The sequence below is a fragment of the Manihot esculenta genome, chromosome 12, assembly GCF_001659605.2.
Source record: "Manihot esculenta cultivar AM560-2 chromosome 12, M.esculenta_v8, whole genome shotgun sequence".
Classification (NCBI taxonomy): domain Eukaryota; kingdom Viridiplantae; phylum Streptophyta; class Magnoliopsida; order Malpighiales; family Euphorbiaceae; genus Manihot; species Manihot esculenta.
The window spans coordinates 5,942,954-5,970,274 of NC_035172.2; the positions used below are offsets into that span (position 1 = coordinate 5,942,954).

Consider the following 27,321-nt stretch of genomic DNA (forward strand, 5'->3'; position numbering starts at 1 on the left):
AATTTACTGATTAATCATTTTATTAATTTTAACCATTAAATATTAAAAAAACTTAACATGTTAATTTAATTTTTATAAAATTAAAAAATTAACTAATAAATTTTATTTATATTATAAAAACTAAATAATAAGATATTTAATATCTAAAATTATTTTTTTTGTCAATCCAAACATAATGTAAAGGAAATATATTATAGAAAATGGATATAAAAAGTTAAAAGGGTACAAATAAATGAGTATAGTAAGAAAGAGAAAGAAAAATAGAAAATAAAAAATATTTTCTATTTATTATTTTTTAAAAAATAAAAAGAAAATTTATTTATTTTTTGTCTGAAGAGTAAAATAATTATATTTCATAAATTTATTATTATCTCTTTTATATTTTTGTTATTTTATTGTTATATAGGGATAATGTAATGTTGAAATAAAGGATACTTGTAGGACAAATATTTAAGATTTTTGAAGTGATATTATTTTAATTATTATATATATTTTATAATAAATTAATATTTATATTTATTTTATTAATAAAATAAACTATTAGTAATAATTAAAATAATTATAAAATGATTATCAAATATATTCTGTAGTTAAACTAAAAGGTGCTAAATAGAACATGACTAGTATCTATCCCTACTTCCCATTTTCATGGTAAAACAATTACGGAAAGAAAATCTTCCTTCAATTTTTATATATAAACACATAATTTTCAAAATGATATCCGAAAGGAAAATCTGGGTTCAAAGCTCCCAGCTTTGGAACCTGAAAACTAAACCCCTTCAACAAAAATGGTGATTGCTTTAAAATCTGTATTATAAACTTCCCATAAGAAGAAAATCTTTACCCAGAAATGTCCCCAACACCACAACGCCCTTCTGGATGGACCCTCGACGCAGACCTCGACGAAATCGACCTTGACCCCTCCGATTTCACCTCCTCTCTCCCGCTCAAGAAAGTTCCAAACGGCGATGTTTTCGAGGCCTCTCGTGCCGGCGACGTCGACCGCCTTAGCTACTTGCTGGAATCAGGCGTCAATGTCAACGCCCGTGACCAGTGGGACTCCGTCGCGTTATACTATGCTTGCTTGGCCGGCCACCTTGACGCCGCGCGGATGTTGCTCGAAAGTGGAGCTATATGCTCCGAGCATACTTTTGATGGGGATAGATGTCACTATGCTGCCTTGAATTTGAAGGTTAGGAAGCTTTTGAAAGCTTTTGAGGCCAGACCGCCCCCTTTGGGGCCGTTGCAGGCAGCTCTAAGAGAGACTTTCTTGGGTTGTGCTGCCAATAAGGCCTATTTGGAGCAGGCTGCGCTGGGTGGTTTTCATGTTTCAGGTCGGTGCCTTTTTTCCCCTTCCAATTTTTTGGGTTGTCACTTGCAGTAGCTGAAAGAAAGTTGCATTCTTTAATTGGCTATTGCTGGTGCTTTTATATTAATTTTTTTTGGTGATCCAATCACTAATGGATTGCTGTATCGATACCTATTGGTAATCGTGAACTGAATCAAGTGTCTGGATAGTGTACTTATCAGGGGTTGAAGTGTTCAATTGGAAGAATGCTATTGTTTTGGAATTCTGTTGTAATCATCTGAACCATATTGGTGAAAAATGGCTGTTCTTTATTCTTGTATTTTGACTTTTGAACTATAAATGGTCTGGATTAAAGAATCATTGGGTGTAAGCTAGTGCCATTTATATGAAAGTGTGATAATCATATTGAAATTAAGGACTTTCTTTCTTTCTCTATAGTTTTTCTTTCCAGTTAATTACTTTGTTTTTTGTTTTTTGGGTTTTGCAGCAAGTGGGTTCAATATAACATCATGGATTTTTAGATTTATTGGGTCTGTTCTAGTCACAGGAACGTCTGGAGTTAAAAGTGGTTTGAATTTTTGTGGGGTGATTCTGGAATGAATATTTGGGACTAGTGATCTGATGCATAAAATCTAAACCGAAAAAGAGTTTTGGTATGAGTATAGGATGGGGAACGCAATCTACTTCATAAAATTTGTAGGAGATATGAGGTTGGATTGTTGGTTTGCTAACTTTGTGATTGAATTGACTTAAGTGGAAAAGGCTTAGACAAACTATAACAATGGCATTTTTGTGTGATATGGATTGCCCTTTTTCACTGATAGGGATGAATCCATGTGATATTATAGCAAGAATTTATGCAATATTTTTTCTTCTCTTTTATTTTTTCTTTTGTGAAGTAGAGATGACATTTTTTTTGGCAAGTAGCGACGATGGCAATCTTCAGATTTTGCCAAAATGCTGTTGCCATTTTCAAACCTCTGTGAAAGTTTCTTATGCATATTATCGCAAAATAATGAATACTTATAAACTCTATTTTTGCTGGAATAATCTAGAATGTTATGGTTGATGCGTTGTGTGTTTTCAATGGCCAGACAGCTTCTTGTGGTTGTGCATTTCTTTTCTTCGTAGGACAATATGGATGGTGACATTTGATGTGTTACATTATTGAGTAGGTGTTTCATCCAGTGAGATGTCCAATTCCAACTGCTTGAGTCCAGATGTTGTATTTTTTGTTCAAGCTAGGCCTATTGAAGCTCACAGAGTCATATTAAGTGCTCGGTCACCATTTTTTAAGAGAAAGTTTGAAACTGATTGGAGAGATCGATCCGAAGTGAGATTTGCAAGGGAAAAATTGTCTTATGCTGCACTTTACAGCCTTATTCACTTCTTCTATTCTGACAGACTAGACATTGCAGTTGACGACATGGAAGATCTTGTAAGAATATGCAAAGTGTGCAAATGTGAATCCTTACAAAGAATTCTTGAGAAAGAACTGATTCATCAAAAATATGCCGAGTACAAAGCATTGAGAGATGTGGATAATTCACAGAAACGGTTTATCTTACAGGGCTCATCACTTCCTGAGGAAGACCGACTTCCCACTGCATTGCATCATATCCTTCATACTTCCCTAGCAAAATCCACTTTGGAGTGGAATCTGGATGGCAGTGTTGATAGTTTAATATATTCCACTGGTGCAATACAGATGAGTGATTCTGATGACCTTGCTGATGTTTGTATAAGAGTGGATAAGAAAATTTTTCGCTGCCATCAAGTGCTTTTAGCATCGAGGTCAGAGTACTTTAGAGCAAGGTTGTCCCGGATGAAGGATTTTCATGAAGGGAAGGATGAATTGCTTGTCGATTCTCTTCCATGTCTTGAAGAACATGATTTAAACGTGGAGACATTGGAGAAAATGCTGGAATATATGTAAGTTTTTTCTGTTTTGCAAAGATTTCTAGCGAACTAAAATAAGGTTTGGGATATTATTTAGTTATTCTCAAGTATAATCTTCTGGTTGTAGCATTATCATCCCTCATTTCAGTGTTTCTTCGACCTACAAATTCTGTTGATGTGTTTTTTTTTTGGGTCAAAGATTCTGTTGATGTGTTGACGAGAAATGTTGACTAATCAGTTCTCCTAAGATGTGAATGTGATGCATATCAATCATCTCTGACTTCAGTTGTTCTGTAAACCTTTGATTTCAGTGATCAGATATGTTGCTTAATCAACATTCTCCTAAGTCCTAATACGCAATGTATAATCAACCATCTTTTGAATCATTAACAGTTATATGCAATTCAATTGGTAATTATCAAAACTATACTTAATTATTTGAGGACTTATTTTGAACCTTGGTTGGTTCAGGTATACTGATAGTTTGAAGGATATAGACCCAGATCAGGTATCTTATACTTCAATTAAAATGACTTGTCACGTGAGTTAAATATGTGTACAATACCCACTGTATTGTTTGCGCAGGCGGAGGAAATGTTTGATGCTGCTTCGAGATATCTTTTATTTCCTCTTAAGCGTGCTGTAGCTGATGTACTTTTGCCACATCTGGAGACGGTTTCACCTGCAGAACTGTGTCATTGGCTTATATTGTCAGACATGTGAGTTGCTTCTGTCGACCTTGATATCTCTTAAATATTTTGGTTAACTTCTTTACCTGAAAGTATTTGAGATTGATTCGAGTGAATATTATTCAAGTTAGCATCTGACATGTTATTTGCATGTATCCAGAGATGCTTCTTGTTGTTGAGACATTCATAACAAGTTTAGGACTCATAAACGATGCTCCTTGTCATGGTTGATTGCCATAGAGACCCCTGAAAATGTTATAATTTTTGAACGTCTGCCATTAGTTAGGCCATCATCTAGGGCTAATCTGAGCTTCTACTTTTTGTTATAAGGAAATGCAAAGAAACAAATTTTTTTGGTAGATGGTTAAAAGATAGCCCTGTTGATTGAACTATAGAATACCTTCTGATTGCTCAACTAGTTTATGTGTATGAAGTTGTTGATGGTGAATTGACGATATCGTGCAGGTATGGCGTCCTGAAAATCCGGGAATACTGTCTGGATACGGTGGCTTGTAACTTTGAGACTTTTGCTGATACTCGGGAGTTCCGAGCAATTCTTCTGACACTCCCTCCACCGTCTGGTGATTCTTCGCTTCGCACCACAGTTCCAAGTGCTCCAGGAGCAATTCTAAATACAGACCAAGGAAATCTTCTGGATGATTTGCGAGAGAAATGGCTTGAAGCTGAAGCTGCTGAGCTTGATAAAAGAGATGAGAGTGCATTACTTTTTGACAAGCGCCTTGAGATGCTGATGCTTGTGGCTGAGAAAGAGAAATCTAATGAATCAACTGATGCTATTGAAGACTGTTCTGGATGATTTTTGTATCTCGTTTTCGTTACCATTACACAAACTTAGATGGGAATGACAAAAGAAGAAGAAGAAGAAGAAGAAAGGAGGTGTTCAGACATTTCTTTTTAGATGGATACATAAATAAATGTTGTACGAGTTATAGAAGTTCTGTATTTATAGATGTAGACAGACCAGAAAAAGGCCAAGTGAGTTGAGGGTTTGCAGTTCTTGCTGCTCAAACACCTGTGTCTTTGGATTTTTTTTTTTTTTTTTCTCTTTATAGTGAAAAATGAATTCTGTAACTAACAAAAAGCCTGGGAGTTTCTTCATTCAATTGTTTTCTGGTGCTTCTATCAATGAATTTCTTGCTTTGCCAAAGGAAATGAAATAAAGATACCAATTTCCTTTTATTTGTTTATTTAATTTTGTTTTTCAAGATGAACTACATTAATCAACCGAAAAATACCACTCTCATTGTATAATGAAAGTGTGTTTCTAATTGCATGTGACGCCCAATACTTCATCATCAATTGTTTGTGAATTGGTATGCCAATGCTTGGTTTTTATCTAATAAGCTAAATGACTACAATGTGGTCTTGCTTGGATGAAAAATGAAAATACATCAATGGTTGAACTGATTACAGAAATGCCTTTATTGATCCAATCAGCAAGACAAGTATTGAAGCAAACGCATCATCCTGCCATGGCAGCCAAGTTTTTGTCTGACATCTATCAACACCTTCCTTTCATCAACAAAGAATGAACATAAAAAGCTCTAACAAAGAATGAACATAAAAAGCTCTCCCCATCAAATTATTCAGCACAATGAATGCAATTTTCTGTCAAAAAATAAGCCAAAGAGCATCAAGTTCTGCTTATAAAATGATAATATACATTACTTTTTTTCTTCTGTGGTTTTATGGGCACGTTATAGATAAAGCTTCTTTCTGGGTAATTATCTGTTAACTTCAACCAGATTCTACTTATATGAGTACTAAACTGCTGCATTGCGAACCTAAGAATCGGAACCAGCGTCGGAAGCAGCATCATCCATAGTAACATCCCCTTCTATAGATGATGTCTCTATGATGTCTTCAGCAACAACAGATGATTCTGATTCTACAGTTTGATGCTGCAGGCTCCAATACATTATGCTTGCAGTCAAAACAAGTATCATCTTCTGGTTTACCTGTCAAGGTCATGCAAGTAGTTTATGGTTAGAAGTGCCGAACCAACAAAGAATTTGAAAAAAAAGGGTCACTTAAAATGCAAAATAGTCATCAATCTGTGGGTGTCAACTCAACAATATCTGTCAACTATGTCTAGTCAAAGTTTAGCAATTATAATTTGTTAATTTATTTAGTTGGTATTACAATTTATGTGGTATTCATGGGTCAAAATTTGGACATTGCATTACCCCTCTGGTCCATACACTAGAATTAGAGGATTCATAAGAAAGGAAAATACCTCCCATTCCAGCATAAATATGATATTTCTTCATACAAGCAAGGGCAATTACAAGTGTAAATATCTTAATTTTAGAATAAAAAACTACCTCCATGATATCCTCAGGTAGTAAGAAAATGGAGCATCCAAGTTTCCGAGCAACACTAATTATATAAGTAGCATTCATCTTTTTATCCTCATCTGCAAAAGTCATTTAGAAAAAAAAAAATGAGGCTTTCAATTAAAGCTTCATGTAGGCTGCATCAAATAATCATATATATATGTTCAAATTAATGCTCCTCCGAAAGCCAAATAGCCGAAGCTCAGAATATTCCATTTTTTATTTGCAAGCTTTTGAATAAATAAAGATCCTAAAAAATGAAAAATAATAATGACACACCATTTTCTCCCTTTGTAACAACTGTCCAATTAACTACCCTTGGCTCCACAGCACTAAGAAGATCAAGAAAGAAAATTCCATTTGAAAGGCTCTTGTCCTAAAAGCAAAAAGTCAAAAATCAAACACCTAACCATATGCTAAAATCTAACTAACTGTAAACAGTTACTTTTTTCATTAATTACCTTGAAGTTCTCCATTTGAGATGTTTTACCTACTTTCTTCACTTTGTTGTTCGCCCAGTTTAAAATGTCATTATCTGTGATTTCTTCAGAGTGAGAGGAGTGAGATCTCAAGTTTTGGAGAAGCTGAAGCATGGTAAACCTCATTAATTGCCATAAAAATGCTGTGGATGAGAAAAAAGGTCAAAAGTCAAATACTTCCAATATTGAATCAAAAGCAGCAAATTTTAAACAAAAATATCATTAAATTATAGAGAAAGAGAAACAAAAATTGATGGAGATTATTCTTAGAGCAATTCAAAAATACATCCACAAATGTGCTTATTGAAGTGCATCAGTTACTATTGAACTGAATACTAATTAGTAAAACTAACAGATAGAGCATTAATCTAGACATAAACGAGGCATCCAAAATGAAAGAGCCTTATAACTATTTTATTTTCATAGAAACATAGGCAAATACAACATCCTAGCATTGATGTAGATTTGATTCAAATTAGAAGCAACACCAAGAAAAATTGCAAAAGTTTTGATGGAGCATATGAATTCAAACCACAAATGCTCAAATAGCATAGGCTGCAAAAGATATCCAATAACTTAAAGACAGAAACATTAATCAATGAAAGTGGCTACAAATTGATAATATCGAACAATCATACTTTTAAATGATATATAAAATTAAAGCAAGCTAACCTAATATAAGCTTCTTATTTCCTTGAACAATGTCATTCCCAGCAACATTCACTAGGGAGAAAAGCAATTCTTTCCCTATTTGTACTGCTTGGTTGCAATTTTCAACTTTTCTAAATGGCATCTTTATAGGAGGCTTAGTTGTCTGCTTCCAGTTAACTGAGCCAGGTGAAACTTTGTCCAGCACTTCTAAAAGAACCCATCTGCAATTGCAAGTGATAAATGTGAATTAAGAGTTGAAAAGCTTTATAATGCTTGCGAGAAACATGAAAAAACTCACCCATTTCTGACATCCTCAAAAACGTTATTAACATAAGTAACAATTCCAAGACTATTAATCCAAAGTCGGAAGCATCTCTCCTCTCGAGATGTTTGAGTATCATCCTCCATCATCTCAGCAAATGACTTCTTTTTAGCGTCAGCTGTCAATCCATTCCTGCAATGCAAGACAAATCACTAGTACAAATAAGAAATAATTTACTCATGCATGGCATGCACCGCAAAAACCAAAATTTTCATTTTTCAATTCACCAAAATTAGAAATATGAGCAATGCAAATGAAAGAGAAATACTATATAGACTCAGTTTACAATGTGACTGATTTTTTACATCAACCACAATTCAATAATTATAAATAAATTGCGTATTTATCCATGATTATACTAATATTTAATGATTTTAATTTATATACTTAATCAATAACACAGACGAGATAGACTAAGTTCATCTTGGAATTTCTCATTTGAGGGCAGAAGCTGGCATTTCATATGTTATAGTTAGGCCATGTATTTAAGACTCCAAAAAAACAACTAAAAGAAGTTCTCATCATTTATGGTAATTTTTCTTTCAAGTAATTTACAATGTAATTCATGAGATTTGACAAAATCTACAACTTAATCTATAAGAAACACTTTAATTCTGAATTTTCATTTCGTTAACAAATAGTCCTTTTGTCAAATTCACCTTTAGTCAATTATAATTAAAGAAGCCAAACTAAAATGAAGATCAGAATTTTTACAAATATTAAAACTATAGGGACTAAATTGTTATAAATATTAAAACTATAAGGATTAAACTGTTATAAAAATTAAAGTTGAAGGAATTGTTATAGTACAATAGTAAATTTTAATAGGTTTATTTTGTTAACAAAATGAAATCTCAAGACTTAATTGTTTCTCAATAAAAAAGCAGGAACAAAATTATAGATTCTATTAAATCTCAAAGACTATTGTAAATTACTTTATACTTGCACTAACAGGGCAGTAAGTGCATTTAGTTTGTTCAACAACCCAATCTCCTATCCCTTTATGTTCGGGCCAAAAAAAAAAGAACTACACTTAAAAAAGTTCTTCTCCTTTTACCAAGCCATAAAATAGATGTATTAGTTAGGAGATACGCTTAAAGTTGAACTCCATAACAGCATTGTTCATGCTCACATATGCTTGTAGTTGTACACACAAATGATTCACATTTGACACCATCCCTTGACCCTTGCCTACGCTTTTGTTGAGCAAAAGGTTCGGTGCTCCTATTATAATTCTAACAACCACAGAATCATCATATAAAATTAAAGTAAATATGGATAAAGGTAAATAATTGTTCACTGAAGAAGCTCGCCAGTATTATAGCACCCAACAAATGATTGCATCTTACAAATGTAGAAAATCTGCCCTGCAATATGCTTGTATTAAGAAACAGATGATCATATTACAGATTATATAATAGATATTTAATAATAAATTAATTATATATTACTCAAAAACATATTTAACATACATATTGGACTCCTGAAGTGTTGATGGCAGATATTTGCAAATGAAGACTCAAAAGGAGAAGAAAAAAAAAAAAAAGAAAAGATAGAATAAATGCAAGGAAAACCACATAAAATGTATTCTTCTTCTCTCACCTGTGCTGAAATATATGAGCCACAAATGCAAGATTAAGATTTGGGGAGCCCTCAACAATATCGTTAGCAGTAAGATATCTTTTACAATCAAGTTTCTCTGCTTGCTCAAGCACTATGTTTGCTCTCTGCTTGGGATCACTAGAAGCCACGTCATCAGAGGTATTGAGTTCTGGTGCTAGAGTTTTAAGCAGGTAAACATAGGCCTCTCCATCCTGAAAATGTTCAAAGTCACAATCACAAAAGAGGAAAAGATTCAACTAAAAAATGTAAAAGCATGGTAGAAAATGCAGTTGTAGGTACCATTAATATATGTTAATGATACTAAACTTAAAGCTATTATATGCCATATACTTCTTGAAGAAAACAAAAAAGTGAACATATTTAAAAAAAAAAAAATCTAAAAATCCACTCAAACATGCTGGTTCATTTATTAAGTTATGTCGGCTTAAAGCCACCATGTCAATAACACTATAAATCTAGACATTCAGAATTTTTACATTAATTAATCAGAAAACATTCTTACCTTCACATCAGAAGAGAAGTTTGTAACCTGTTTACCATAACCAGCTTTCTTCAGATGAAAATTCATCCATTTCAGCAACAATTTTTCAGGTGCTAAACCCATGAGCTCCTCTACCTCCTGCAATTTATTATATAGTAAGCAAACACAAGGTATAGCATATGTAGACCTTGTAAACCACCTCCATGTTGTCAAAGCAAATAAAGAAAGCAAAACTAAACCTTGCTGTTATCCACCAATCCCACAAGTTCAGGTGTTTTCTTTAAATCAAGATCTGCTAACAGTTGAATCTGAAGTTGTCACCATATAGAAATACACAGGATATAAAGGTAAGCAGAAATATTCAAACTCTTCAGATCTTGTAACTTAAACTGAGACTATGACCATCACAAAATATTCAATATCATACTCAGTAATATGCAATTACAAGGAGAAATAAATTAGAGTTGAATACCTTAATGATTTGGGAAATCAGTCCAAGTACCAAATGAGGCTGCAAAACAAAAAATAGTCAGTTCAAAGGTTATAAAAGCAAATAGACCAATACTTACCCTCAATCACATCTTCCCCTCGTGGTCAGTGATGGATGCACCATTTATATTTAGGTGGCACCAAAGTATACACTTAACAATTAAAATCAAGCTTTTAATTTTATATATAAAATCTAGGGAAAAATAAACTCATACTCGATCTACTTACGGTTCCAAATTAAAATTTCAGGGGGCGGCAGCCTCTGCTAGTCCCCCTTAGGTTCGTCACTACTCGTGGTCCATTTGATTGCATTTACAAATAGTAACCTTCAATAAATTGCAAAAAACAACAACAACAAAAGATATCTGAACTAATAGTAATAGTTGGAAGAAAGCAACTTACTCTGGCTTCAACAAGGTCTTGCGTTCCAATATTAACAACAGTGCATCCAATAGCCTTTGAAGAATTAAGGCAGAGGGTGTGATTCTCATTTCTTTCCCATGGGTTAAGGACTTTTTTTTTGTTAATAGCTCGCTCATCTATGGTCCCAGGAACAGCCACATTGATAAGCTTGCTGCATACAGCATCAATAAACACATAATACATCTTCCAAAAAGTAAAGCAAAACTACAGAATTCCCAAATGAACATGGGATATGTACCAAAGAAGAACTCCATCTTTCACAAGATCAAATAAAGCATTTGTAGCCGCATCTACTGGAAGATATTTACTTAAGAATGGATCTTCTCCCAAATAGTTATTAATGTGTGTAACATAAGAAGCCTTCTCAGATTCATTAATGTTATGGTGAAAAGTTGTTGTTGATGCTTTGAGAAATGAACAAGAAGATTTCAGTTTTCTTCCACCTGCTTTTGCAGGTACTCGTGCTTGCACATTCAAATACGCCTGTCAATTAACAAATCCATATATATACATATACACACGATGTTAACAATAATTAAAATTCTCTTTCAACTTTAGCAGTGCTTTGATTTAACCACAAAATAATCCCAATTGGGAAATAGAATGAAAGCCATACAAAGACTTACTCGGAGGAAGGTTTCAAAATCAAGTTCTTCGTTTGGGTTTGAATAAGACTCCCCCAATATAGTCTTAATCTCATCCGCATTAAAAACCTCTGAGAAACCCTTCAATTTTACAAAAACAGGAGGCAGCTCCCCAACTGTGACATGACCTGTTTGAGTCCCTATAGCTACATACTAAAACCAAGCAAAATCCATTTAGACATTGCTAATTAATGAAGAACTTAAATGAAATTTTAACCACAACCCAAATAAAAAAAAAAAAAAAAAAGAAGTGATGTTTACATTGGATTTAAGGGTACGTAGCTCGACTTGGGTGAATTGGCTTTGAAGCCATGGATCAGATACAAGTACTCCCACAAAAGTAGACATCTTTGTCTTCTTTCGAGCAAATTACCTTGGGTCACCAAAACCAAAACAGGTGGCCCATCATTTTATATACACATCAAATGCGTAAGCAAATTAGAATTTGAACATGTAAGATTCATATTGAACAAAGAAGCAGTACCAAAATTCAAAAAATTGGATCTATTAAAGCAAAATTAAGAGAAAAAAAAAAGCCCCAATTGAAAGACAGTAGTGTGCATATATGTGACTTAATGATTTGTTTGAAACTATTTATTTAAAAAGAAAATAATTTATAGAAATTCTCAAAGAATTATGAATGGTTTATTTTTGTAAATAACTTTGTAAATAAAAAATTAAAGTTTTTTATTCTAAATAAGAAAATCCATTGAGAAAAAAACAATCAAATGGAATTTTTTCGAAAATGAAGAGAACTCGAATGCATGCTCACATAATCCTACATTAGTGAGAAATGAAATAGTAATATAAAATGATAATAGTGACAAATCAAAATAGCAATGCAAAATGAGAGGAGAATCAACGAAAAGAAATGCAAGCCATAAGAGAAAGCAAATTGTGGAATAACAAATCAAGAAATAAGAGGGATCAAACGAACCTCAATAGAAATTCAGAAATTGTTCATAATTTGGATTCGTTTTCGAGAGAAAGAAAGAAAGAGAGAAGAGAAAGTGAAAATCTGGAGATATAAAATGGAGGAATGGATTGAATGACAAGGAGTGAAAAGCGTGTTGCCTCTAAGACCCGCGAACGCAGGAAGTATACGTAAATGAAACATAAGGAAAATTTGTTAAATTATTTTAATATTTTAATATTTTATATTTTTTGAGTAAAAAAATATTTTATGTTTTTCTAGTTATCAAATTATAAATAATTAAATATTTTGTCTAGATGAAAATTATGAGTTCTACAAAATTTAAGTAAAAAATATAAAAATATATGATCTGCATTCCTTTTTTCATTTTAGGATAAATAATATTTTTATTATCGTGTTATTAATAAATAACAATAATAAAATAAGTAATATATAATTATTAATTAATAAATAAATAAATAAAATAGCATGTAATTTCAATTATTTTTATTTTGAATATATGCTTTAACTTATAATATATAATTACTAATTAAAAAAATAAACAAAATAGTATATAATTTCAGTCATTTTTATTTTGAATATGTAGTTGAACTTATATTGAATTAATATATCGTTATATGATTATATTAATATTTATGATAATATTTAAAAATTATAATTATTTATTAACGATATGATAGTATTTCTTAATATAAATTAAAATATAAATTTTAAAATAAAAAATCTATAAAATCACATTCTACTTTCCTTAAAACTTAATTTATTAAAAAATATGGAAAAAATTATAAAAAATTATCTAGTTTAATAGATTTTATCTTCAAAACTTATAATTTAATTTGCTTGAAAATAATAAGATATTATCTTATTAACAAATGATTCTAATTTTTATGTCACAAAATGCTGACGATTCAAAATTAAATCACAAATTTAAAATTAAAAATGAATACAAATGCATGATATTTTTAAAATTTATCTCATAAAAATATTAATTAATAATTATATCTTCCATGATATGTTTAAGTCGAAGTATAAATGAATTAAATCGTTCGTGAACTATTCGAAATTTAATTTGATAAAAACTCGATTGAATTCGACTTGATTTCTAAACGAGTTAAGTTCAAACTTATTTTTTAAGCTGTTTAGTAAACGAATCAAACTTGAATTCTATAATATTTGGTTTTTCGTGAGTTCGATTCATTTCTGAGTTCATAAATAGATTCGTGAATAGACTCGTGAACAGTCTCATTAAATAAGTTGAGATTATTATCATAAGAGAAATAAACTCAAACCCTACATATATTTTTATGAGTCAAATCTAAATTTTTTAAAATTCAGTTCTATATAGTTTAGTTATATTCTTAAACTTGCATATGTTTGCATCATTAAGATTTAAAAACTCATCTTTATAAGTTTACGAGCCAATTTATAGATATATTTATTTAACTAAAATTATTTTAATTTTAAATTTATTAATTTTAAACTAAAACTCATTATACATATAAATAAATTGAATTACTAGACTTGTCTAAGTTTGATATACATGTAACCGATTCAACTCGTGAACTATTTAAGATTAAATTCGATAAAAATTCGACTTGTCTAAATTTATTTGCTAAACAAGTTAAGTTTGAATTTTTTAATACTCGGTTCGAATTCAAAATGAGTAAAACTCGAGTTTGAAAAAATTTTAACGAACCAAGTTGAACTCTTCAGAACTCTGCTCGACTCGGTTGATTTACATCTCTTTTTTAAGTACTATTTTGATATAAATAAAGTTAAATAATTTTAAAATTTATTTTTGATTTAATTTAAAATAATAATATAATAATTTTAAATTATTATAAATTAAAATAGCAATATAAAAAGAAAAAGTCATGTCTACTCACTAAATTTACAGTTGATGAAAAATAAAATTATTTAGACATTTTATATCTAATATTTTTATAAAAAAAAAACGTAAAATACTTTCCATATGTGAATGGATATAATAAGTTAACGGAAAAGAATGACCAAATATAAATATTTAATTAATTTGAAAAATAAATAGCTTTATTAAAAAAATTAATTAATTATGTCAATTAAAACAATCTGAATTCCCAACGACCTGTACATAATTTGCTTAGCAATTAAGGTTGACAGTTTTCTTTCTTTTATTTTTTTTTTCAATTCACAATTTTCTTAGCAATTAAGATTGAAAATTTATTAGTCAAAACAAAAAATTTGAAAATTTATTTATTTATAAATTTATTTTCATATATTTTTTTTAAAAAAAAGAGTTATGTTCAACTTTTAATTTCTGCAATGTGGGGTAATTTGCCATTTCTAGTTAAGCTCTGAAAAATTGTTTTTGAAAATCATATTTTTATATTTTTTAATATTTAAACATTCAGAAAATTTAATTAATAAAAAATATTTTAGTGGTTAAAAAAATAATCTACGAAATTAATACAGTAATCAATAAAAAATATGAATAATTTTTATTTTTAAATTAAAATTAATTTTGAATTTCTTTTAATTTTGTTGTAATAATAATAATGTACTGCCTCTCTGTAAACAGCTCTATAATTTTTTAATAAAATTTTGAATTTTAATGAAAATTTTAAATAATTTTCACCTTTTAAATATTTTCCTTTTCTTATTTTATTAGTGTTATTAAGATAACTACAAAAAAAAAAATCAATGAATTCTGACACTATAAATAAAAAATTATTAATTAAAAAAATTGAAATTATTTTTATCTATATTATTAATGCAATCAAAGTGAATAATTATAAAAGACGAAGATTCAATGAATTCAATAATTATTTAAAAGTATTTTGAAATTTTTTTTCCAACATTTCAATTTAAATTATATGATGGAAAAATAAATTTAACGATATTTTTACTTCTTAATTATTTTTATTATTATCACTTAAAATTGTGTAATTTTTATATTGTTATGCGGAAATATTATATTAGTTAATGATGAAATAATAAGAATTAATCGTAAAAAAATTTTATATTTTATAATTTTTTATAATCTTATCATGTACTTTTAAAATTAATTAATTTAACTAATTTAAATTTAAATTTTTAATTTTTTAAAAATTGCATCTAACCATTAAAATTTCTATTACCCTAATAATAGAAATACCACATTATTATCACATTACCATCACATCATCACAATATAATATAAAATAATTATTTTATAATTATTTATAATTTTATTCTATGCTTTAAAAATAGTTAATTTAATTTTTTATTTTTAAAATTTTCATTAATTACACTGAACCATCAGAAAAATTATTAATATTTTATTATATCATTAATAAAAATACCATATAATCATGTTAAATACTATAAAATTAACTAAAAGGTGAAATTTAATTTCAAATAATATAACAGTATTAAAATATTAAATTTTATCTTTTAATTTAAATTTAACTATTATTAAAAAATTAAATAAGACCGTCGCTCATCTATTTTTTTTTTATCTTTGGATTATTTAATCTTATTTGATATTTTAATAATAATTTATAAACAAATTTGAATTAAAAAATAAAATTTAATAAAACTTTTATTAATTTTAATAATTATTTTATAAACATAAATACTATATACATATAAATATCTTACATTATATTATAATTATGGAGTAATAATATGAAAATATAACAATAACATGACATTTTCAAATTAAATAAAATGTAATATTTCTATTAAAATGTAATATTTCTGGATTAATAGTTATTTTAATAATTTAGTATAATTAATGAAAATTTGAAAAATATAAAATTAAATTAATTATTTTTAAAATATAAAATAAAATTATAAAAAATTAAAAAGTATATAATTTTTTTAATAATTATTTTATGCTATATTAGGACAATGTAGCGGCCACGGCGGATTTTAATATGTCAATAATGTGATATTTATGTTAATGAATTAATACAAAATTTAAATTAAAAATATAAGATTAAATTAATTATTTTAAAATATAAGGTAAAATTATAAAAAAAATATAAAGTATAGAATTTTTTAAATTAATTTAAATAATAATAATATTAAAGGTGATTTATTATTTTTCTTTATGTAATTATATTATATTTTGATATATATTTTTATTTATTTATTGTTTCATTTTATTGCTATTTATTTAATATTATTTAATTATTCTTTAACATTTTTATTATTTATTAATTATTACAAATAATTGCTGAATCATTATATATATAAATAAAGTTATTTGAAAAGTTATTTTTATTAATATTGTTCGATTGACTTCTATTTTTTTTTCAATCACATTTACCGATATATTCACTTTTCTATTTGTTTTTATAATTTTTCTTAAGATCATTAACAAAAAATAAAAACTTTTTTTAATATATATATAATTAAAATTATTTTAAAAAAATTTATAAATAGATTCCAGACGTATAAACGTGAATTTTATTTAATATTTTCATAAAAAGACTCGCTGAGTTGTATTTTGAATCTATGATGAATTGCACGATCTGATGGATGCCACAACATGAATCGCCACTTCATGCTGACCACTCGAATAGGCAGAAGCGAAGGTAGCAAAGAAGCTTCTCCTGCAACAACATCCATTGTTGGCCATAAAAAGCTTATGAAGAGCAAAGGAAATGTAACCAAAAGTTTTCAAGGCAACACAATTGAAGAAGAACCGATGCTTGAGGCTAAGAAACATGTGCAACCACTAAACCAGAGTTGAAATGAAGAAGGAGTGACATTATCTTCAGCCACATCAAGCAACCGACACTCAGGTTAAGAGAGGCTTCAACAAATTGCAAAGATGCTAGCTAATGTGGAGTAAGTGTGCTCTTCAATAACTCGCACCTTCTGAAATTATGCTTCGCAAGCTACTATTAATAACCTTAAACAAAAGGGTATACATTTGAGAGGAACTCTAACATGTCATAGAAACATAACCAATGGCAGCCTTTAAATCTGGCCTAAATAATAATCACAATTGCAAAAACTAACTATTTCTGCCCGACCCAAAAACGAGGAGAGTAAATCCATAGCTAAGTTAGGGAAGACCTGCCCCAACTTGAAGTGATAGGATAAGACCAACTAAGGCAGAGAGAAGGTCTAAAGCCTAAAAAATGAAAAGGTCAAAAGAGAGTTTTCTTCTTGTAAGAAATCAATCGTTTATCCGTACGGCAAAGAGAAGGTCTAAAGCCTAAAAAATAAGAGGTCAAAAGAGAGTTTTCTCTTTGTAAGAAATCAATCGTATACAATCGTTTGTCCGTATGTTACGTTACGTGCATATTAAAATTTTTTATATTATTATTGTATTATATTTTTTATAAAATAATATATATATATTTTTTAATAAATTTACTCATCATCTTAAAAGACGTAAAATATTTGTTTTAAAATTTTAAATTGAAAGCACGTACACATTTAGTCTAGTGATAAGTACATATGAGTAAATACGAGAGATTTCATATTCTACTCATCCAATCTCTAAATTTTCATTTTAAAAAAAATTTTAAATTCAAAATAATAATAAGCATAAATTCATGCACCAATAAACAATAAAAAAAAATAAAGATTTTAACATTTATTGAGAAATGGAGAGTAGAACATAAGACTCTGAGATTTATTTAGATGCACTTTACCACCAGACTAAACCCGTGAGTTCATTTAAAATTAGTTTTATCACATCATTATAAATAGAGTTACATATTAAAAAAGTGGCTCATTGAATAAAATAAACTAAATTTTTTTACAAAATTACATTTATATATATTAACATTTCAATTTTAGACAATAAATTATAACTTTAACATTAATCATGATTTTAGTCACAAATTAAAATTAATTTTGACCAAAATTCAATTTGACTACTTCTCATCCTACATGGCCATATATATATATATAAATTATATATTTTTATTTATTTGACACAACAATTCAAACCTTTTAGCGAAATTATATTTATATCCCAACCTTTATATTTCAATATTTAAATTTTGAATAGTGTAAGTATCATTGTTAAGACACTTAAAAGATCAGCAGTTGCATATTTGACCGAGGGACTGATATACGAGAAAAAGCTAACTTGATTAGTGCTTTCTTTGCAAGTGCAAGGGAATGATAAAACCTAAATGAATAGAGTGGCAACAGTGAGAAATAATGGGTGAGAGAAATTAGTTCGAAGAATAAGTTAATTAGGAAAAGATAGAATATGACATAATAGAGTTTATCTGGAGCCAATCATGATTTTTTCAAGTAATCAAGTGGATTTCAAATGATTTTGATGTTTGATTGCTAAGAAAGTGAAGGAAAATCAAATTTTGATAAATTATGAGTTTCAATTCATTTAAAGATTTTAAGATAAAGTATTTTGGAGGTTTTAAATAATGTTTAACTATGATTTAATCATAATCAATATCAAAGTTGTAGTGTAATTGTCCAAAATTTAAAGGTTAGGATATAAATATGAGTTTGCAAAAGAGTTTGAATTATTTTGTTCAATAAGTTTAAAATATAATTAATTAAAAAATAAGAAAAAAAAAGCCAAGTGGGATAAATTATGTGGCAAATTTGAGTTTTGATAAAAAATAATTTGAGTTCATGATTAAAATTGTGATCAATATCAAAATTAGGATTTAATTATCCAAAATTAAAAGGTTAAAAAATAAATATAAATTTGTTGAAAATATTTAGATTATTTTATTCAATAGCCTAAAAAATTCAATGCATAAAATTTTCTACAAAGTGAAAATTTTTAGTTAATATGCATTATAATTGATACTAATATAGGAATCACTAAAGACACAGAAGTCTGAATGAATCCCTTTGCGATCCAGTTTAGGCTAAAAAAGACCCTCAAAGCCCATTCCAGTTCTACTGGGACTCGGGTTTCCTTATCCTATTGGGACTTAATCATAGAATTCAAATCCTACCGGATATTTCTACCGATAAGCTGTTTAAAAGAGCAACCTCTTGGTAAGTGATCGATCTAATTTTTTCTCTAAATTGGCCTTGGGTCCTTTATTGACTTAGATGAGAGGTTTTGCCTACCAAGTCACCCGGTATCTCTTGTTATTTTGCAAATCCATCATCCGAAGAAAGAATCAAAGCAGCATCATTGGCGTAGTAAACAAAAAGTTTCTCATAGAAATACAAATTTCATGATTGTTTGTCTCATGTTTTTTCTTTTTTTAGTCAATTCTTGACATCTTCACCCTTAATCCTAACAATAGATAACAGTAGTACCACCAAAGTAGTCAACAATGGAAACCTTGCCAATATAGATTTATGTCCTGGAGATGAGTTCTTAACACGGGAACAACTTCTGGAGAAATTGAAGATGTTGACAGAACTTCTGAAAAAAGAGATGGGGATGCTATCCCACAAGGATCCCATGGCATTCATATTAGGAAAAATAAAGAGGATGCATGGGAGAGGACATCGGAGAGTCGGGAAACCATCGAAATGAAGTCTAAAACCCAAAAAAAGTGGACATTTGGATGTAAGATCGACGGATGTGGTAATAAGATTTCAAAAGGAGCAGCTGAAAGATAACTTCAAAATTGGAGATATTTCTCCCTTCTCTGTTGAGATTTTAGCAGAATCTTTTCCAAATAATTTTAAGCTACACTCCTTGGACAAGTATGATGGGAAGACTGACCCACCTAGCCATCTGGCAAACTTCCGCACAACCATGTTTCTACAGAATATCAATGACATAGTTCTTTGCAGGGTCTTTCCATCTACTCTCATTAGACTAGCTCAAAAGTGGTACTAACGCCTCCCAGCTAATTCCACTCATAATTTTAAGGACCTAGTTTACGCCTTTAAACAACAATTCATCACATGTATTCCCTTCAAAAAGTTATCATCTAGCCTTCAAAAGATAAGACAGGGAGAGGAGGAGTCCCTTAGAAGCCAAGTAGATAGATTCAATATGGAGACCATCCAAGTAGATAACCTGAACCATGAAACAGCCAATGAAGCCATAAAAAAAGGGATGTCGTAACACAAGATTTATGGAGTCTTTGATCAAGAATCCAGCAACAGATTACCACTAGATGATGGAAAGAGCCCAAAAGTACATACGTTTAGATGATGAGAAGCAAGCCCAGAAAGCATAAAGGAAAGAGGAGACGAAGTTCGGGGATAGAAAGGGGACATCTGGAGATAGGGGAAGGGGGGTACCCAATGATAGGGGAAGAAAAAGGTTTTGAAGTTACACCCCCTTGACTGAAAGTAGGTCTCGCGTCCTCATTTGGATTTAGAAGAATGATGAGCATATCAAGTACCTTCGGAGAATGAACCCTAATACTTCAAATGGAAGAGACAAAAGTAAGTTCTGTCAATTCCATGACGGCTATAGCCATACAACAGATGAATGTTGAAACCTAAAAGATGAAATCAAAAAGCTCGTAAAGAAGGGAGCTTTGAATAAGTTCACCCATCAAAGCAAAGATGGAAGGGCAAGTTATGAAAGAAGAAGAGTCAAGAAAGCTCCCAAAGAAAAAGACAGAAATGAGGAAGATGACCTTGAGACCCTGGGGATAATTAATATGATTCTTGGTGGTCCTGAGTTACAAAGAGATGAACGAAAGAGGGGAAGACAAAAAGAAGCAAACATTATGGCAATAAAAGCATTATCCCGACATTCAATAAACTTCGAGTCAGAGGCAAACAATAAAGTCTCATCCCCTCACTCTAACCCCTTAGTAATTTCAGCTAGGATGGATATGTTCGTAGTAAAACGAATTTTGATTGATATAGGGTTTAGACAAGAACATGATAATGTTAGAAGTGTTCAATAAGCATGGTTTAGACAAGAAGAAGGACCTGTCACGGGTTCCCTATCCTTTGATGGGATTGGGAAATAAATAAATTCTAGTATTGGGAATCATGAACCTAACCATATTCCTTGGGAACAAGTAGTTCAAATGGGAGATCAATGCAGGATTTGCAGTAGTTGACATCCCTCTATCATACAAAATGATACTAGGATGACCCATCTTGAACAACCATTGAGTAATCATTTATATGGAGTATTTGTGCCTAAAACTTCCTACCATTGGAGGTATAGCAGTTGTAAATGGGAATTGGAAATCGACCCAAGAATGTTACAAGCAATCCACTAAGATGATTTGCTAGACTTCTCTACCTATAGATCTTCTGGAGAAACCTAAGCAGACTTTTTCTCTAGAACCAGTGGATGAGGTGACTACGAAGGAGTTAGAAGAATATAAACTAATCAGATTAGGCTCTGCATTGGAAGGGGAGAATCGTGCCAAAGTCCTAGAAGTTCTAAAAAGTCGCATATCAACTTTTGTTTGGAAACTAGAAGATGTAACAAGGATAGATCCCATAATCATTACTCACAAGCTCAATGAAGACCCATCTGCCAAACCAGTAAATCAAAAGAAACATAATTTTGCCCCTGAAAGGTAGATAATAATCATTGAAGAGTTGTGAAAACCGAAAGAAGCTAACCTGATCCAAGAAATCCAATACCCAACCTGGGGTAGCAAACGTAGTACTGGTCAAAAAAGCAAACAGAAAATGGAGGATGTGCGTCGACTTCATAAATTTAAATAGGACATGTCCAAAGGACCTTTATCCTCTCCCCTTCATTAACAAACTAGTCGATGCAACTGCTAGACATGCTGTTTGTTCCCTAGTTGATGCAATTTTAGGATATCATCAAATTATGATGGAAGGGTTAGATGCCGAAAAGATAGCCTTTATTACTGACGAAGGAGTCTATTGTTACAAAGTCATGCCTTTCGGTCTCAAAAATGCAGGGGCCACGTACCAGCGTCTGGTGAACGGATATTGAAAGAGCATATAGGAAAAACAGTGGAAGTATATATCGACAATATGTTATCAAAAGCAGGAAGGTGGAGGATCATGTAGGAGATATCATGGTAGCATTTGACATCCTAGATCGAGCAAGAATGAAGCTCAATCTCGAGAAGTATACTTTTGGAGTCAAAGCTAGAAAGTTTCTGGATTTTATGATATTTGAAAAAAGAATTGAAGCTAACTCGGAGAAAATCAAAGCCATCCTAGATATGCAATCTCCAAAAACAATTAAGAAAGTACAAATGTTAAATGGGAGAATAACAGCATTGAGTAGATTCATGTCTTACTCTGCAAGAAGATGCCTCCATTTGTATTGAGCCTTGAAAGTCAGGAAGCAATTTCGATGGGAAGAAGATTGCCAAAAGGCTTTCGAGAAGCTAAAAACTTTACTTTCCTCACCAGCACTTCTTGATACACCTAGGGAAGAAGAAATACTGTACTTATACATTTCAGTAACATCGAAAACTATAAGTTCAGTCTTCGTACAAGAGCAGAAGGGGGAACAGTTTTCGATATACTATGCCAACTACGTATTAAAAGGAGCCGAAAATAATTATCCAGTTTTGGAGAAGCTAGCTTATGCCGTATTAGTGGCATCCAAGGAATTGTGACCTTAGTTTAAGCCCACACAATCGAAGTAAAAAGCAATTATCCTCTAAAGCTAGCTTATGCCGTATTAGGGGCATCCAAGAAGTTGTGACCTTAGTTTGAAGCCCATACAATTGAAGTAAAAAGCAATTATCCCTTAAGGAAACTACTCCACAGGCTTAATTTAGCTGGACGATTAACAAAATGTGTAGTCTAATTGAGCGCATATAATATCAAGTATGCACCTAGGATAGCTTTAAAGGCACAAGCATTGGCAAACTTCATAGCCGAACTTACTCCCACAGTACCCTTAGAGAAAGAAAAGAAAGAAAAATGGAAGATGTGGGTTGATAGTGCTTCAAGATTCATCAGTTCAGGAATAGGCATACTATGGTTTAAATTCACCATCACAAATAATGTTGCTGAATACGAGGCCTTACTGATGACTCTAAGAATCATAAAATAGTTGAAAACAACCAAGATTGAGATATTTTGTGACTCATAACTGGTGTTAAATCAGTGTTAGGTAGAGGTGACTAATAAACATCCAATGTTAAAAGTATTTATTCTCTAAAAAAACTTGGGTGTTTTCAATTTATTAGCTCTGCACACTAATAGACATATCCAATTGACAAAAGAACATATGATTCACTATAATTTTAGGAGAAAATATATAAAAGAAAAATATTTTATTTTTTTCATTTTCATTTCAAAAGTTTGAGGTTGAATTTGTATTAAAATAATATATCATAATATTATATTGTTAATAAATAATAATAATTTTTAAACATTATAAATATACTAATATAATAAACAAAATATACTTATAAATTAATATTTTTAAGAAAAAATATAAAAAAAATAGTCTGTAAATATTTTCATTTTAAATTTGTGATTTAATTTATATTAAAATTATATTGTTATAATTTTTATATTAGTATTTTTCTAACCGCAGCATCTGGAAATTATACTGTTCCAAGCAAGGCAACTTGCAGCTAAAGGTAGAAGATAAACCGTCAATAAAGTGTTAACAAGCATGTAGAGTCTTAAATGTTTTTGAAGTTTGCTTGGCAGTGACCTTTCCTCATCCCTTTTGTTTTAGTGCTCTCCGATAATCCGTTGCGAAACTCGTGAAATTATTTGTGGTGATATAATGAATGGTCATGATTTTCCCCTCAAATTTGTGCATTATCTCAACAAGATAAGACACCACCTTTAATGTTATATGCTCTTTCCTCTTCACGTTTAATAGAACAAATCTAAGAGAAAGAGAGGAAAAAAAATCACTATTTCATATACTACAGTCATCAGCTGTGGTTGGTTTCGCTTCAAAATTTTTATCGCCGGATTGAGAATTGATTTGATTCAACACTTTTGGATTCAATTTATAAGCTATTGTCGATAAGTACTTTTTCTCAAAAAAAAAAAAAAAAAATCAAATGCATCCCAAGTTTGATTATGTATACTTGAAGAAGAGAAGATATTAATTAAGAGTTACTAGTCACTAACGGCAAAAATTTGTGCAATTTCCAAGGATTAATCATATTACTAACATAATCAAAATTGAGGTACATAATTTTTTCAGTAGAGGGTTCAGTTGTAGTTTTTGGCAAACCTCATGGGCCAAGCTGTAATTTTCCATTTTAAATGTGCCTTGGATTGCTGGTTAAGTAACAATCTTGTTAATAATTTGAGGGCAACTCATTAAAGAAAATACCAATAAATTATTGAATTGTAAAGATTTCAGTCTCTCATGAACTTTTCTAGCAATCATTGTTAGAGACATCCACAGGCCATTGTGTGTTGTAAAGTGCCAAACTTTGCTGTAAGCAATTTCTTCTCCTGGAATGCTCAGAAAAGTCATGGCAATGTCTTAAGACTCTATTTTATTTTATTTTGAGAAAATAATTTATCTTTTTTACTTCTGTTACAACATAAAAAAAAGAATTAATAAAAAAATAGTTTGAGTAGAAATTCATATTATTTTAACAGTACTCACATTCACTTACATATAATTCAGTAACAAATATAATAAAAAAATAGTTTGAAATCAAAGCAGATGAAAGAAATATGGCTAGATATATCATCTCAACATAACTTACACTCTCAACAATGAAATTTCCATTTACAAGAACAACACAAGCACTCCTGAAACTGCAAAAATCAGCTGAATCCATACACCAGAGTTGATGATTCTATGTCCAGAGCTTGGTGGAGCAATTCCAGGAGAATGTCCTGCAGTTGATTCAGATGATGGAGAGTCAGCAGCAGGGCTAATCTCAGAAGCTGGAGCTGGTGCTGGTGCAGAACTTGGAGGTATATCAGTGCCAAAAATGGCCTCAGGCAGAAGCACCTTATCAACTTGGTAGATTGCGACAGGATCAGTTGAATGTACACTGCTGCTAACTTTAGTTTTAGACCATCCTGAATCAAGATGCACAGTTCCAGATTCATCTGTAAAGTTTAAAGCAAATTGACCAGAACCAGCAAATGTGCTAACTGGGCTTGATTCGCTAAGGTTCTTGAAATCTGCGAGCGAATAATAACGTGGCAAGGCGTGGAAGAGAATGAGTTGCTTGAGCTGGTCTTGAGTGAGATTTGATAAGGAAGGCTTCTTAAGAGATGAAAAGGCAGTGTCTTTGGGGACAAAGATGGTGATGCCTTGTTCTGTGTTGTTGGCTTGGTTTTGAAAGGTGTCAATTACTTTGGTGGATTCAAGGTAATTGAGGAATGTATGGAATGGGCCTGCCACAGAGAGTAAATCTGTGAGATTCACATAAGGAGATATTGGGGCTGGTGCTGGCGCTGGAGATGGAGTTGGTGGCAGGATTGGTGCTGGAGGACTAGTGGCTTGAGCATTTGCTGATGAATTGACTAGAAACAATAGTGTGCTGCTAAACATAAAAATCATGGAGAACTTCATGGTTTTCAGCAAGTTTATGTAATGATTTGTAGAACACTCTCCAAATTCCTGCAAGACTCAAATGCCATTAGTGATTATATATATATCTCAGGTTATCAACAAAGCTAATAGAGGCAAAACCCATTAATGGAGGAAAATAAAAATCCCTAATTTGAGCAGAAATTTTTCATTTTGCAAACAAAGATAGCATTTTCTAATCTGTACAAGTACCATGGAAATCCAGAACACAATGACCCTAACTATTAAGCAAAAACCAGAACTTGATAAGCTATCACCAGCAAAAATGGGGTCAAAAAATAAAGAATGCTTTCTTTTTTGTTTTGCAAGGCTCATATAATTCTAAATTTGTTTAATATAGAAAGCTTGAAAGAGGATCTAAGAGCAATGTCGCAATGGAAGATTACAGTTCAATATGAAGGCCATGAATCTAAACAGAGATCAAAATCTCATTTCTATGTCATTGCAAACCTCTCTTTTTCCTCACTAGAGGCAAGACAAAACAACTTTATTATTGCCCCCAAAAACAATAATAAAATAAAAATAATAAAAAACCACAGCCACACAAATGGATTGTATCAAAACAAAGCAAGAAAGCAGATCTAGACCAGCTCATCCAAAAGCAACAGCTCTTGTGAAACAACATGACAACCAAATATCTTAACCAGTAAATAGAAATGGGGAACACCCATTAGCATCAAAAAGCATCCCCACAAGAAAAAAATGAGAGCAAAAGTTGAAGTACACTGACCTGACCAAGAGGAATTCAGAGAGAAATGGGAGAAGGTGGTGGGGGATGCCAAAATTGCAAATGCAAAGTAATGCAATGGAGGATGAGAAGAAGATGGTGAGGGAGGCTATATAAAGATAGATGATTTATTAGCACTAAAAGATGACAATAGAGTGAGAGTGTGGGGATGGTGAACCAGCTGGAAATGGCCAAATGGGTATTAGAAATTACTAAAAATACAATGATAATACAAATAAATTAGGATGGGAGTGGTTGTTTTCACTTCCAATATCTTTCTTAGAGGGCAAAACAACATATGCTTTGTTGGAAATTCTCCAAAAGCCAAAAGGAGGTCCCATGTTGGTTGATCTTTCTTTATCAATTTTCAACTTATTAATTCTTTTTTAATCCTTCCACCACTCCCACCCTTGCACTCTACCCCATCATTTGCCATATCCATCCTGAATTCTCATCAAAGCTTCTCATATACTGAGAATTTTGCCTTTGAAGTTTTTTTTTTTCTATAACATCAGTTATCTCTAATTCAATAGATTAAAATTAAATTTTATTGGCAAAAATACTCTCATCAAATATTTATTTTATTTATAAAAATTAAATTTTCGATGACATTGAAAATTAAGTGTTTCACCTTACCTATTTCTTGCTAAAAGATATTAAAATAATAATTTTTCAATTTTCAATAATATTATTTATCTTTTATTTTTAAAGTTTATTTATTATTATAATTAAATAAGAAAAATACAAATAAAATTTTTTATAACATTAAAATATAAAATTAATATTTTATTATTAAAAATTGAAAATTGTTATTTGAATATTTTTTGGCCAAACATGATAAATTAGTTAAAAAAAACTTAATTTTGAATAAAATTAACATCACTCTAAAATTCAGGCAAAAATGAAATTTATTCTTATTTAT

General features: G+C 30.6%; 3 protein-coding genes across 6 annotated transcripts; 1 reads left to right on the forward strand and 2 right to left on the reverse strand.

Moving 5' to 3' along the window:
- Positions 1-652: 652 nt before the first annotated feature.
- Positions 653-4,994, forward strand: LOC110628154 (BTB/POZ domain-containing protein At2g04740). Its single transcript, XM_021774674.2, has 5 exons — positions 653-1,334; positions 2,485-3,241; positions 3,680-3,716; positions 3,794-3,927; positions 4,363-4,994. Exons 1-5 carry the CDS (start codon positions 851-853, stop codon positions 4,712-4,714), a joined length of 1,764 nt encoding a protein of 587 aa, XP_021630366.2. The 5' UTR covers positions 653-850; the 3' UTR covers positions 4,715-4,994.
- Positions 4,995-5,217: 223 nt separating this feature from the next.
- On the reverse strand, positions 5,218-12,453 carry LOC110628153 (fimbrin-5). 2 transcript variants are annotated; one of them, XM_021774673.2, is made up of 15 exons: positions 12,304-12,453; positions 11,628-11,739; positions 11,349-11,519; positions 10,961-11,205; positions 10,702-10,873; positions 10,283-10,321; positions 10,050-10,118; positions 9,832-9,948; positions 9,309-9,520; positions 7,683-7,838; positions 7,406-7,605; positions 6,716-6,876; positions 6,534-6,630; positions 6,243-6,334; positions 5,292-5,876 (listed from the first exon to the last, which is right to left on the reverse strand). In XM_021774673.2, the coding sequence occupies exons 2-15, from the start codon at positions 11,712-11,714 to the stop codon at positions 5,703-5,705; spliced, it is 1,992 nt and encodes a 663-aa protein (XP_021630365.2). In that variant the 5' UTR covers positions 11,715-11,739; positions 12,304-12,453; the 3' UTR covers positions 5,292-5,702. The 2 variants fall into 2 exon arrangements, 1 of the variants encoding a protein (XP_021630365.2); XR_006347984.1 differs by lacking the exon at positions 6,534-6,630 and having other exon boundaries at positions 5,218-5,876.
- A 12,231-nt stretch (positions 12,454-24,684) lies between these two features.
- On the reverse strand, positions 24,685-26,763 carry LOC110628442 (fasciclin-like arabinogalactan protein 7). 3 transcript variants are annotated; one of them, XM_043962247.1, is made up of 2 exons: positions 26,403-26,763; positions 24,685-25,702 (listed from the first exon to the last, which is right to left on the reverse strand). In XM_043962247.1, the coding sequence occupies exon 2, from the start codon at positions 25,652-25,654 to the stop codon at positions 24,857-24,859; it is 798 nt and encodes a 265-aa protein (XP_043818182.1). In that variant the 5' UTR covers positions 25,655-25,702; positions 26,403-26,763; the 3' UTR covers positions 24,685-24,856. The 3 variants fall into 3 exon arrangements, with proteins under 3 accessions (XP_043818182.1, XP_043818183.1, XP_043818181.1); XM_043962248.1 differs by lacking the exon at positions 26,403-26,763 and adding an exon at positions 26,059-26,360; XM_043962246.1 differs by lacking the exon at positions 26,403-26,763 and adding an exon at positions 25,865-26,052.
- Between the last annotated feature and the right edge of the window lie 558 nt (positions 26,764-27,321).